This window comes from Teleopsis dalmanni, chromosome 2, assembly GCF_002237135.1.
Source record: "Teleopsis dalmanni isolate 2A chromosome 2, ASM223713v2, whole genome shotgun sequence".
Taxonomy (NCBI): domain Eukaryota; kingdom Metazoa; phylum Arthropoda; class Insecta; order Diptera; family Diopsidae; genus Teleopsis; species Teleopsis dalmanni.
Genome location: NC_051847.1, coordinates 64,683,666 through 64,698,386, shown reverse-complemented (window position 1 = coordinate 64,698,386; position 14,721 = coordinate 64,683,666). Strand labels below are relative to the sequence as shown.

General features: G+C 30.1%; 2 protein-coding genes and 1 pseudogene across 2 annotated transcripts in view; all 3 read right to left on the bottom strand.

Moving 5' to 3' along the window:
- Window positions 1-1,401: 1,401 nt before the first annotated feature.
- On the bottom strand, window positions 1,402-2,692 carry LOC119674713 (odorant receptor 2a-like). Its single transcript, XM_038085869.1, has 3 exons — window positions 1,947-2,692; window positions 1,525-1,885; window positions 1,402-1,461 (listed from the first exon to the last, which is right to left on the bottom strand). The coding sequence occupies exons 1-3, from the start codon at window positions 2,690-2,692 to the stop codon at window positions 1,402-1,404; spliced, it is 1,167 nt and encodes a 388-aa protein (XP_037941797.1).
- A 2,725-nt stretch (window positions 2,693-5,417) lies between these two features.
- Window positions 5,418-9,723, bottom strand: LOC119674712 (annotated as a pseudogene).
- Window positions 9,724-12,498: 2,775 nt separating this feature from the next.
- Window positions 12,499-14,721, bottom strand: part of LOC119674711 (odorant receptor 7a-like) — a 2,541-nt gene continuing 318 nt past the window's right edge. The window contains exons 2-3 of the mRNA XM_038085867.1: window positions 12,623-12,983; window positions 12,499-12,566 (exon numbers count right to left, since the gene is read on the bottom strand). Of these exons, the coding sequence (XP_037941795.1) occupies window positions 12,513-12,566; window positions 12,623-12,983 (415 nt within the window). The 3' untranslated portion in view covers window positions 12,499-12,512. The remainder of the gene's footprint in view (window positions 12,567-12,622; window positions 12,984-14,721) is intronic.

Genomic DNA, 14,721 nt, shown 5'->3' with positions numbered 1-14,721 from the left:
TTTTTAGTAAGACCCCAATACATTGTAAGCAATACCGGTTATTTTATTTAACCTATGAAATTAGTAGTACGCAATATCTTTTAAATTAATAAACTTACGTTTTGTAGGGATTATCTTTGGACTCGCAACTTTTAGATTTCGCTAGTTTGTATTGAAAGCATATTCTTTTTATTATACTACACATTACTGCACTAAATTTTACCAAAGGTACAATAATGCCTATAGGTTACATACTATACAAAAAATAATAAAATAAATCCTCCACTGATATATCTCAGAAGCCTTAACCTTCAATTTATAAAAGTTAATGTATTATATGAATTCAAGTCCATTTGTTATATGGAGAATACTATGTATTTACTGCGTCTAAGGTGGTCTATTTTACTATAAATTAATGATTAATGGTCGCTTTCGGCATGTCATTGTTTTGCATCTAGCAATTTAAAATTTTATACCCGGACATTAGGTGGATTAGAAAATGCTAGGAAATGACAAATTTATTATTCTAAATTACCGAGTTTAACTTCGCACGTATTTGAAATTATTTCTTTAAGTTTTATTTAACTTGAATTATTCTAGGTAAAATTAAATTAAAAGTTTCTGTTGCAATAGGTACTATATATATATATGAAACCCATCACTGATATTGCAATCACATGAATAATTGTCGTCATCTTTCACTTAATTCAAATTAATACTAAGGACTGATTTCATAGTTGATACTTGAGTCTAGAAACTGGCTTAAGTATTATTTCAGTCTACGAAATTAAATCATCAAATTAGCATTAATTTAGTCAGTTTTAAGAATTTATTAAGTTAAGACTGTCAAATGGGCCTGAAAAATTTTATGCCGTTTCGTTAAGTTCGCAAAATAATAGAACATTTATATTATAATACGCAAAGTATCTACCATATACACATATTTGGGAAAAATTACTTACAGGTAGTGGCGTTGTGAGCATAACTAGAATAAGTTCCTTACATCACCCACGTTTCAATTTAATATTGTATTCAAATTATAGATTTATGCTATATATAGAATATACTCGTTTCGAAAATCCTTTGAAGCACTTTAGCAAATTGTTTTCTGGGCATTATAAACTCTCTTAATCTATTCTCCTTCACTGCAATCCCGGTTTCAGAAAAAAATTTCCTTCACTTTATGTAACCACTATTAATAATTTTAATATTAAATAATAGGCTTAAATATATCTAGAGATTTCGCTTTCCATTCAATTCGCGTAAAAACCCTGTAAGTATTCAGTTTCTAAATTGATTCAAAACATCTTATATTTTAAAATTAATTTTAAAGGATATACGAACTTTCTGAAAACATTTCTATCTAACCCTTTCAATAAAAATACTAAATTAAATTTTTGAATTTGCATTACTTCAATTCATTTATTTTGAAGTGTTGAGATTACTCAGTAGAGTATACAAAGAAAAGGCGAATTTGATAATCTATTAAAAAGTAAAGTTTCATCATATAATTAATTAAAAATGAATTCATCAATATATTCTTACCGCCACGAAACTTTGTAAAGTAACAGGAGCCAAACCTCCAGCCATTATAACTTTCGGCTTCTGTGTATTCTGCATAAACACTATTATAGCTCTCTTAAACTTTTGATTCTGTTCATACCACTTGCAACTGTAAACTGCAGTTGTCAGATTACTGGTTTCCTTCTGCAATTCATCCATATACCAACAACATGGAAATATTTCAATTAGCAGAGCAAAGAGATGTGCAGGAAAAACGATCAATTCTGCTATACTTCGACTGTACGAAATTAAATAAATTGTACTGGAACAGAGTACGAGAGCTGTTATAAGGAATTGAACACACATAGAAGTTGATATTACTGGATTAATGCAATCAAAGTACCTATTATAAAGAAATTTGTACAATACGAATCACATATAAATTATGACATCAGTTTCCTTACTCCAAAATAAGTTTATGATCTTTAACACACTGTACCAATTCCTTTAAATTGTCCTCCTCGTGTGTATTTTTATTCTTACCAATACGTTCTATACGCGCATTTAATGTTCGTACGTGCCCAATCAATAGGACCATATAGCTCTGTGGGTACATATCAGTGCATGCGTTTATTACAGTAAGAAAATATTGTGCAAAACTTTGATATGCAAACGCTAAATAATAATTCACTTCTGCATCATCGACTACTCGCGGAAACCAGCCATTAAAAACTAATTGATGCAAGGTGAAACCAATCACACAGAGCCCCGTTGATCCCAAAAAAAAGAACACCACATAGAATCCATGAAATAAATGGCATATACGTACGGCTTTCAATATCTCATGTCGATCCTCTTGATTCAAACTTGCATGTTTGTCTAGTTGCTCCAGAAAGGTGTTTACTTTAAGCAGTAAATTTCGAAAGTACAAGACCGTCATTTGTTTGCAAGCAACCGTTGTAATGGTAACACTCATCGATAAATTGCTCAGAAGTGCCTCAAAATTATCGATGTACAACAGATTTAACCATAGAGTAACTGGTAGAAGAAGTGTGCATGTAACGTTCATTATCACAGCATAAAGATAATACAAAAAGCGATAATTTTTCGTTGGATGCATGCCCAGTATACGTAAATTAAGCCACCAATAGTGAAAGGCCAAACCTGAGTCCAATTTTTGTCCATTGTCAGTAACTTCCAAAAGTTTCATTTTTGTTCTTTAATGCTGCTCTAAAGAATTGTTATACGTCTGCTGCGTAAGAGTTATAATAATGAAATACCTAAACTGATGCACTTCCGAGTTTGTCGCACATATAGACGTAGGTAGTAGCAAAAGAAACCCACTACCAAATCACTAATTACATACAACGTGTATGGTTTTAATATTGCGTCAGAGTGGTATTAAAAAATATTATTTCATGTCACCTATTCATGCCACTTAAAATTAAAATTAATTCAATATAGCAACGAAGAGTAATATAATTTAAAATAATTAAGTAATTTTAATCCTTTTTTGTTTGTACCGTACGCATTACAAATTTAAACCTTTAAAATAAGGTTATTCAGTCTACTACGAATTAGGGCCTTCATGAAGTTAAAAAAAACTAAAGTCATTTAGTAATGGTCCAATTTAATTAGACAGAATGATCTTTACTATATTTTGCATCAAGAGTTCAAAACTTATTGGCATTAAGAATTTCACTTTTCTGAACATTTTCACTTTATTCAGATGCTACCACTGAATTCAGATTAGATTAGGTTGATCTGGCTTGCTGTGAGCCACACATAGACGTTTATTGGTCCCTAGCAGCACGAAATAAAGCTAAATCTCTGTATAAATTTCATTGTAGATGTTTTTGCAAATCTAATAAGTTCTTGAAACTGTTTTTCTAAAACAGAACCACCAACCATTTTTCTAAGATTCTTTATCAAGTGTTTTTTATATCAGACCTTGGTGCGATCTGACTCTGTGTACGGTGTATCATGGGTCTAGTAGACAAGTACCGTATTACCAGGGCACTCATAAAAAGCTTTAATTATATGTGAAATATATTACTTTTAATATTGACGATATTTGAAGTTGGGGTATAATTGTACCGAATCGTATATATATTAAAAAAAAATCTAATCGAATAAAATATGAAAAGTTTATTAATGGAAAAAATACTCTTTGTTAAACATGTAGAATGCATTTTAAATTAAAACATCTAATATCTCAAATTGACTAACCACAGATATTTCAAGCTCTTGTTTTATATATCTCGGAATGAAATGATTTCTATTTGAAATGGTCACAGTTACCTAAGAACCCAAAGTTACAAAATGATTTCGCTTGTTAAGAAGAACCCTAATGACAAAATGTTTTCATGGCTATAAAGACATTTTGGAAACTTATCAAAAACTTCTATATAACAATTGCAAATCGCAATTAACAAATAACATTATAATAATATTGCACAGCCAAGCTGCAATCCTGGCTTTGAATCATCTATTGAGTGAAACAACGTAAAATGAGCGTAACCTCTTTAAGCGAGCTGCACAACGTTTCTCTGATCTGATTTCCAGATTTCCAGAGCATAGGAACATAGGAAGCAATATAGCCAATGAAACTCTTACAAAAGTTGGCTCGTAACACCTAACATAGTTAAACGAGCTAGTGAGTCTAAATATCTTCAAATAGACGTTTTTGAAAACTAGTAAGACACTATTATAATTTGAATCAAACACTCTTGCTGATAAAAGATATTAAAGGGAACTTTCTAGTCCGCTAGAAACAATCATTTAGTCTATTGGAAAACATGCGAAAAAGAGATTTCTATTAAGTATTTGCTATTTCCATTTTCTGTGTATATGTTCTACTTTTTTAGTTAAGCATTTAATCTGGAGGAATTTGTGGGGGTTATTATCGTCAAGCTTCAAAAATTTGTGAACCATTCGAATTTGACCTAACATTGTCGTTTAAACACGTAACCAGATAATCAGTTTATACCGTGGATATGATAAATAAACAGCATAAAAACACTTTTAAACTAATGAAAAGTCACTACCCAATTTAATTTTTTAATTTTTTTGTTTTTAACTAAAAGTTTGCTCATAATGATACTGTACTTTCTGCATATTCTGTGGATAGGAACAATAGAATGCATGTTGTGACGCATACCCCAATCGTATTTCCATTTATTTCGTCGTGATGAAAAATATATCATGGTATTCTAGGTACACCTGCTTTAAATACTATACTATATAGAATACTTTTTGAATTAGTTCCCTCTGTATTTCAATATTGGCTCACATAATATTTCATCCCTCTTTCTCCTCACTCCCCTCCTCACTCGCTTTCTTACTTTCACAGCCTGTCTATCTTTTTCTTGTTGTTCCATCCCTTTCTCTTTCTCGCGCCCTCTCGCCATATTTTCCTTTCCCAATTGCTTCGGCATCTCTCTCTCTCTCTCTCTCGAACTCTCTCTCTCTCTCTCGCACTCTCTCTCTCTCTCTTCCATTCTCTCTTTTATATTTTGCGCTTTCTTCCTCAGTTTTCAGAATGCAAAAGTAATGATTCCAATACAAGTGTGTCCAGCTAACGTTTTACGAAGGTATAACATAATTGAAGTGATCTAATCCTAACATTATCGAGTTATAACATACATAAGTATTTAGTAACACCTATTTTAGAATGAATTCTCAACAATTTTATTATATTTTTCTCAGTGTATACATATTATAACAACATTACAAGTGTTTGTAAATATATTTTATTGAATTCGTTTTCAATAAACTTAAAGTCGTTCCTAGTAATTAAAAATGTGTGATTATAAGTTAGTTTCCGGTGATAATTACATATCGTGAAAAAGGTATTGTAATAATTATTTTGGACTCATCATTGTGTACTGGTGGAGGAAATATTAATTTTGTATAAGAATTTTAGGTTCAAAGAATTTTTAAATGTTTGCTTTGCTTAAAATAGTGAACATAGAAAACGAAAATCTTATAACCTGTAAAATAAAAGTTAATTAATATAATTAATATCAGATTCCTTAATTATTTTTACCGCCAAAAATGTCTGCAAAGTTATTGGTGCCAAATTACCAGCCATAATCACATTTGACTTCTGTGAACGTTGCATGAAAATAATTAGAGTTTTGCGAAACTTCAGATTTTGTGTGTACCAATTGCAGCTGTACATGGCTGTCGTCAAATAATCGCTTTCCTGGACCAGCAGATTCACAAACCAGCAACACGGAAAGGTTTCAACTAATACTGCAATCAGATAGGTGCCTGTGAAAAGTATCTGTGCAGCATCACGTGCGAACACTGTTAAGCTAATGCCGGTTAGACACAGTACAAAGCCTGTAACTATGAATTGTTGCAAAAGTGTCCGGGATATTACAGGTCGAATGCAATCCAAATAACTGAAAATATACAAGAGAGGAAGGAAATCTGAATTTCGGATAAGTACTAAATAAAAAAAATTGAAAATTTAAATGAGAATTTAAAAATAATGGAATTATCATGAATTGTGATCAAATGCAAATACAAAAAAAATATATTGAATCCCAATCTATAAAACTAAGTTAGAAAATGATAACTACTTTTGCGAATTTAAATTTTTGATCTGTAAATACAAACAATTTTAATTAACAATATCATATATGTTAAGTCAACATAATTATATAAAATAAACAGAAACGACTGAAATGCTAAATTTTACTTTTTTATTTAATAGATTCATTAAAAGGTTAATGGTCGGTTAAAACGATTAGGGCTAGCCTAATAGAATACCTGAATCGCGATATATCATATTCCCCAAATATTTAGAAATAAATACTTACTTAACAAATGTTTGCCAAATTTAACCCTTACTTAAAACTCTAGCCGTATCACCAGCCGAATCTGCATATAACGCAATCTATAGTTCAATATAGCGCTTTCACACAGCTCGTCTTCAAAACTATACTCTAGATTGTATTTTGTATAAATAATTTGAAGATAAATTTATATATATTTCAAATAAAATATTCTCCCAAAAGAATTGACATAATAAATTTCTTTATGTAGCAAAATTCGATAGACAAAGTATTCAAAATTTATATATCATAAAAAAAAATTATGAGCGACATCTGTCTGCGAGGTGGATAACACTCCTATACCTCCCAAAGTAAGGGGTAATTGTAGCCATATGTATAATGTAAATTATATTAAATACTTACAACCATTTTCTATTATTCAAAAATCTGTAATCATAGTTTATGAATTGTGGATTAATGGATTTGCTAACAGCTGGAACCCTTACCCCTTTCTCTAGGTGCGCTTCATTTATTCTACACTAAAACAAACTGGTAATTTACACGGCTTTTGTTAAAAAACTACTTTATTTTCTTTGAGACGATGGCATTCCGAATTTCAACAAGATGGCCCAATTTGCTTGAATTCTTCAAAGTTCAGCTAAAGAATTGTTGAGACGACTATGTATTTACCTGAATAGCTTATTCACCTTAATATAATTGGTGATGGCTTCAAAAGAAGTATCTCTATGTATATCAGGGTTTCCGACATATCAGGGAATTTTTAATATTTTAGATATGGTGATATTTCGAGTTCTTAAAGTATATATTTAGCAATCTAATTAAAAGCAATGCAAGCTAGAAGACTTATTTATGTATGAGCATTATACATAAGTTTAAGTATTATCTTTAAAGTATGAGTTGGAATGCAAACTACAATCTTATTCATTTATGCTTATTCAATTAATGTTTAAAACGGAATTTATTATATCATAGATGTTCTCCTTCAAAAATGGATTAACTTTTTCACTTCTCTAATTATGTCCTTTACACAAAAAAGTTTGAAAAGAGAATATCAAGTTTAACAAGATTTGTCAAGGAGATATTGTAGATCCCATAAATATTTTTAATGACCTCAGCGTCTGGCTCTTTTATCCCAGTCCACTCTCTCAGTTTTTGAGCTATTCAAATAAAATTTTGCACATATACTTTTCGAGAGCAAACTCTGATCATTTGTAGGATTGACTGAATGGGATTACTATATATCCTATAGTTGCCATATAAGCCAAACAATCGGATATAAGTTATCTCTGTTTGTAACAAAGATATATTTAAATGAAATTTGATACAGAATAATAATAATATTGAATAAAACCGGCTATGGCTGGCAAAAGATGAAGAGCAAAAAATTCACAAAGCCAAAATTGACGATTAAAGAAGTGAATATATCCTTTATTATAAACTAAGTTCTATTGCCTGGCAAAACAATTGAGTCCATTTACACTGTCATCATTAATTGTAATTAAAAGAAAAAATTGTAAAAAGTCCTAAAGTGATTAAGAAAAAAATTGTCGTGTTTCATTATGACAAAATTGATTAGGCACATATCTGAAGATACTTTAATTCAAAAATTCTAATATATAACATACCCTAACTAGTAATTGTTCCTATATTTACAACAGTTTATTATTCGAGAAGTCAGTTATAGAATTTATGTCATTTTGCAAAACTGATAAAACACTGATGCCGGGATGTGACTATCTCAATAACTGGACAGCATTTTAATCCTAAAATAATTTTTGAAAAAGTAATTCTCTTTTACAAAAAAATGCTCTATACTATTTACCCAATCTATTAGTTTTGAAATAATATATTGCATATCGCGTACACATACGCGTTTTATTTGTTTTGCGAGTTAACACTGTAGTTTACAAAATAATATTACAGTTAGATAAAATCCTGAATGAATGAGTAGAAAACCGCATATGAGTGTACTTAATGAGAATCTAGTAACGTTCTGTTTATGAAACATCGTCACGAATTTCTATTCCCGAAAGTTTGCCCCGCAGTTAAACAATAGTTTGTTTTAATTTTACATTTGACTAAAAGGAACAGAATCTTCTTAACTTCACCGTTAAATTTTTATGTGGTACCTGATTTAAATGTTGATAATATGCTAAATAGCTTTCCAACAAACTTGTCCATTCTCCACCCCAAACATTGCTTGCTTCGCCTCATCGCGTTGGCGTTGGCATGTACCAAACTTTTCCCAACAATAATCCAAAATTTTTAGAGTTTAGAGTTTCTAGATGAAACGCGACAAAAGTGAGTTTCTATATTTTTAATACCAGTTAAATGCTTTTGTAGTGAGATTTGCAATAAATTTCAAAACTATTTTAGGTTTAGGAGTTTTGTATGTGAAGTATTTAAATTTGCTAATAAACTTACCGAACTATATCAAGGATATCTAAGATGAAGGGTATGACGCTAATATTACTTCGTAATGCTATTTTAGGGATTAAAATCGTTAAACTTTGTACTCAAATATATGTATATTGTCTTTAACACAGTAATATTTTAAGAAACTTTTTGTTTATGTTTTATTTTAGAAAAATGAGTTTTGGGAGTCTATCTAAATATTTTGAAAATGTTATAAATTTTCTTATCCGATTAATTTTTATATGTGAGAAGTTTATTGTATTTTTCTAACAGGATATATGTGCCTCTGATAGCATTTGCGATTCCAAAAATTTAAGTAGGCGCTGATTTGAAAAATCAGCTGAATAATTAAAAAAAAATATAAAATCACAATTGTATATTACCACAAAAATAAAATTATATTTAATAAGAAAATCATATTTCTAACAATATTACAAAGATCAAACCCTTACCTTAATATGTCTTTATGATCTTGAATGCATGCCAATAATTCTTCCAAATTATCATCACCACTGGCCTTGGGGTTGACGCCGATTCTCTTTATTCTTTCAGCCAATGCACGTACATGTCCAATTATTAAAGCCACATAACATTGTGGATACATGTCATTGTTCGTATTTTGGAATACATAATGTGTGATGGCCACGAATTGAAATATAAATGCCGCGCGGTAGTTCTTCTCCTCATCTTCATAAAAGTGTGGATACCAGCCATTGAATAGGAGTTGATGATTTCTTATACCAAGAATGGCAAATCCATAAGCGGTCAAAGTGAATAAAATATTATAAACCACAAAAAAGATGTGGCACGTTCGTATTCCATGGAGTATATGGTAACGATCTCTTAGATGACCATTGGAGCGTTTATCAAGTCGTTCCAAATAAATATTTGTTCGTAGTAAATGATCTTGATAGAGATATAAAATAGAATGCTTAATCGTTGCAGTTACCACTGTTACTGTTAGTGAAAGATTTGTCACTAACAATTCCAGACCCTTAATAAAGAAGACATTTGTTACCATTGATATCGGTAACAATACTACAAACACATTTGATATAACTGCGTAAATGTTGTAAGCAGTACGAAACCTTTTAGGTGGGTACAAACCACTTATCCGCCAACTAATCCATAAGTAGTGCAAAGCGTAGCTGGAATTTAACTTTTGATTTCTTTCTATTGGGCTACGAAGCAACATTTTTTAATGTTGGTTTATGCACAATTGAACTAGGAAAACATGTGTTGTACTATATATAGTTTCATTTCTATTCTAAAACTAAATAAAGTTTTTCAAGTAATTTGTGAATGTTTGAATAGTTTTCAAAACTTCATAAACTTTTTAATTGCTTAGAAAAAAGTTGCCGGTATGAATAAATTTTTTCTTAGTCACTGCCGTAGGTGTTAATTTAAGTTTCAAAACTAAATAATTATTATGAACTTTAATAAAAATGCTCTAGTAAGTTAAGTTAAAGAGGATGTACTAAACCTCTTATAGAGGAGGCTAACATACTCTTATAAATTTAAATTAACTTACTAACAACTTGGTTCTTTATTTTCAATTAGAAAACTTATGCTTAAATATATATATATATATATATTGTCATCATTTTCCCTAACATCTACTAGGTCCATATTAAAACATTCTTTTATAGACTTCTACGATCCAACTTGCCTAACGAGCATCCCAAATAAAACTCCTTATCAAACATAATTCTTTATTTAACATTATAAAAAGGCTTCAATAATTTCAATTTTATTTCTAGATGTGCAGTAATTTCTGACATTAATACGCTACCTATTTAGAAATACAGGTTATATCACCACTAAACTCCACCAAGCAAGCCAATTGTGCTCTCATAATCTCATTAATCTATTCACTATTAAAATAGTTCCAGAATTTTGAGGTTCCAATACATATAGTCATTTCATTTATGGTATTTTGTTAGACTATCATTTTATGAAATATTTAACTCTAACGTCTAATCCTTGCCGAGAAATTTCATGTTTAGATGCGCATAAGTTATGATTATTGTAGTGGTAAATTATTCAATTATCATTGGCTTCAAATTCGGGTATTACTATATTATAGATGAATCAAGTATCTATACAAAAAATATTTGTGTTTAACAGCTTGCTCACATTTTTTTTTTTTTTTGAGGAGAGGAGGTTAGAAATGTCAAATGCATCGTCACTATACCGTCACAATAGTGTTATGCGGAGTTTGCTCGGACTAAATACAATTCCCCATTTGTGCCATACCATTTCTGCCCCGTAACTTTATCGGGAAAACTTAAAGGTAGGATCCCTTTGTTGGTTATTCATTAACAATTTTCTTCGTTACCGTGCGTCCAGGTTTCGTCCAGGTCTTCTTCGATATAATAAAGTTTCGAGATCATATTTTTTCCGTTTAAGTATGATCATTACGAATCAGTCTATCGCGGTCCAGCTTCCGTCAGTTGGCATCATCGTCGTTCTGATATTTTCGTTGTTTATTTCACCAACTATTGTTTAAAGTGGTGATCTTACCAATTATATTAATTAATAATACTATATCTCCGAAAATATAATACTAGCCTATTATATCACAACTTATTTTCTCTGCTGCTGAAGGACACACGTTCGACACGACAGCAATTTTTTTTAACTCAGACCAGTAATTCCCAAACTTTTTTTGACCAAGGACCACTGTTGACATTTTTTGTTTTTAATGGGTATAATAAACTGAATGATTTTTTAATATGCTTTATGCATCTCTCGTATAATGTATAAAGAATTGTATAGGTACATTATAGTCTATAAAATAGGCATATAATTACGTAGTATTTTTTTGACCTTACTTTCTAATAAGTGAGGTCTCAGCGAACAAATTACAAGCTATTTATCCATACCAGTTCAATTTGATTCACAGACAATTTTCAACCATCTCGCAGACCACCCGTTGGAAATGACTGCTTTAGGATCTAACTACCATATATGTCTGTTCGATATGGCTAATATTGAAATTAAGGTTATTCTTGATTTTATTGATTACCTGTTATATATACAACATATAACATACAACATATTGGGTCTTAAATTCTTATACTATAAGTTAATTTTGTGAACAATTTTGCTCACACAATGTGAAATATGTCTGACTATTCCAACATAATGAAAATTAAATAATATTATATTAAAGGTACTGAGTCGTTTCCAATGCATAATAAGATATCAAACAATTTAAAATTAAAAAATAATGTAAGCAAAAGCCGGCGAGCAAAGCTTCTCAAAGGTCAAAATAAAAAACTGATTTCCTCAACTGAAATAGGGTTATCTTTCCCTCAGTCAAAAAGCCGGGTTTACTAAGTCTTACTGCTGAAACTGTAGTATCACAAAGAACTCTCATGATGGGTTTAACTGAGCACCATATTATTAAGCGGGCTGTCAAAGGAATCTCCCATTTTACTTACACAAATATCTATTATTTATATTTCTATCTACAAATAGTTGAGAATTATAGAAATAAGAGTAAATTTTCTTGTGTCTTGAAAATGTCTCATATAAACAAACGCTTCCGTTTAAAATTTCTAATAGAATGTCATTTTTTAATATTAACTCAAAAAATTTTATAGATATTTGTTAATAACTTTTATTGACGTCGTTTTCGTTACGCCCAAAATTGTATCTAATAATTAAAAATATGAAAGTTTAACGCAACTGTAGGTGATAATTAGTGGTTGTGGTGTAATAATTATTAATTCTTATAGAAATATCTCGTGCCTGTAAAATTTAAAATACGTGCTATACGAAGTTGGATTAAGTTGAAATAAAATTTCATTCGTTCATGTTGTTTAAAAGAGTGAACATAGAAAACGAGAATCTAATAATCTGAAATAATAAAAATTGTCAATAAAATAATTAAATAATTTCGGATTATATTTTACCGCTAAAAATGTCTGCAAAGTTATTGGTGCCAAGTTGCCAGCCAAAATGACATTTGTCTTCTGTGAACGTTGCATGAAAATAATTAGAGTTTTGCGAAATTTTAGATTTTGTGTGTACCAATTGCAGCTGTACATGGCCGTCGTCAAATAATCGCTTTCATGCATGAGCACATTAACAAACCAACAGCACGGAAATATCTCAACTAAAATTGCAATTTGATAGATGACCGTGAAAAGTATCTGAGCAGCATCACTCGCGAATGTTGTTAGACTGATTCCAGTGAGACAGAGTACAAATCCTGTTATGATGAACTGCTGCGAAATAGTGCGCGATATTACAGGTCGAATACAATCGAAATACCTGAAAATATGTAATGAAAGAAATTTTAGAATGCAATGAAAACCGAATAATATTTATTATGTTGGGAAATGACAAAATACGCAACGATATAAAGAATACTGCAAAACTCCAAAACTTAATAAAAAAAAGTTGAAGATCATCCCATTGTAGTTACAAGAAAAAAAAACATATATTTATCTAATAGATCATTTAAATATTGAAGAACCCTTTTTTATTTTAATTATGATAAATCAACAATCAATAGAACCAAAGTAATACAATGAAGATATATGAACTAAGAAATTTATTCGAAGTACCATAGTTCTTGATAACTTTGCAAGATCTACAACTTTAAACGCAGTAGAATTCTCCGAATATTTGAGACTTCGTTTGCTATCTGATTAATCTAATAATCGAATAACTTCCCGAATAATAATGAACAGCACTATTACATACACTTACGGGCATTTTCTACATCCTCTCGATAATTAAAGTTATATTTGTATATTATGCATTTAATTTAACTTATCGAGTCAAAACTGTACAAATAGTTAACATAACTACTCGATGGTGCAGTAACCACGTACCTATATAAACCATTTTTAATGCCTTTCCAATGCTTTTTTGTTTTTGTAATCTTCTCATAAAATTTTAATCCTAAAAATTTCCTTCACAGCTAAAGGTAGATTGTTTTAGTTTTACATTTGACTAAAACGTACCAAAAACTGAATTTCACGTTGAAGTAAGTTAAACTCTGTTTATTTTTCCTTTTATTTTCGGTACCTGATTTAAATAAAGATAACATGCTAAATAGCTTCCCAACAAAGTTGTACATCCTCCATTCCAAACTTTACTTTCCTCATCGTATTGTCATGTGCCGCACCTTTCATTGGAACATTCTGAAATTTTTGGAGTTTGGAGTATAACAGCGGAACGCGGCAGAAGTGAGTTAAGTAGTTTAATTCTTGCTAAATACTTTTGTACAGAGAGTTGCAATAAAATTTGAAACTATTTTAAATAAGCCAATTCAGTATGTGATGTACTTAATTTTCATTATTATGACTTTTTTAAAAAACCTTACATTACATTTACATATTTTACTTGAAAACTTATGGTACCAAAAAATTGTTTGAACAAACTGTACCTGTACTAAACTGAGCTTTTTTTCTTTAAGGACTATTATAAAAATAATGAATAAATAAAATTGACTTACATATAATACTAATGTCTTACAAACACAATAAATTAATTAATTGGAGCGATCCCTAGTTGGAAAAGTCGTCTTCGAACACATTGTCTTCAAGACAGTCTTTTATACTGCGTCCGCTTGATTAAGCAATTCTCCGTAACAATTACTTGAAACATAAATATAAAGAGTCTTTATTATATTAACTCTCTTCAATTGTAGTCTATTATATTACTCTTTTTATTTGTAGTGTTCACAGCAACCTAAGCTGCCATGTCTTTCAGTGCCAATTTTAATGAAGAGAATAAGCATTTAGTGAGGTAAAATTTTCTATTCCCTTCATATTTTCCAATTTATTTTAATTCTAATATATTTTAATAAATAAATTTATAGTTATAAAATAAATAATAAAAAATATTTACGTTCAAATTTCTTCTTACTTAAATTGAAACAAGATTTACAATCTAAAGAGCATAAAAAAGAAGAAATATGCAAAATAATTAATTGAGTTGTAACGCTAAGAGCACATTATTTTCAATCAAATGCGTCCGATATGTAAGACATGGATGGATC

Bases quoted from the DNA above. Each gene is read 5' to 3' on its own strand.
- LOC119674713 (XM_038085869.1), bottom strand. From the start codon at position 2,692: ATGAAACTTTTGGAAGTTACTGACAATGGACAAAAATTGGACTCAGGT. The intron at 1,886-1,946 runs GTAAGGAAACTG...TCTTTATAATAG, and splicing joins GATCATAAACTTATTTTGGA to GTACTTTGATTGCATTAATC. The intron at 1,462-1,524 runs GTAAGAATATAT...ACTTTTTAATAG, and splicing joins CTTTACAAAGTTTCGTGGCG to ATTATCAAATTCGCCTTTTC.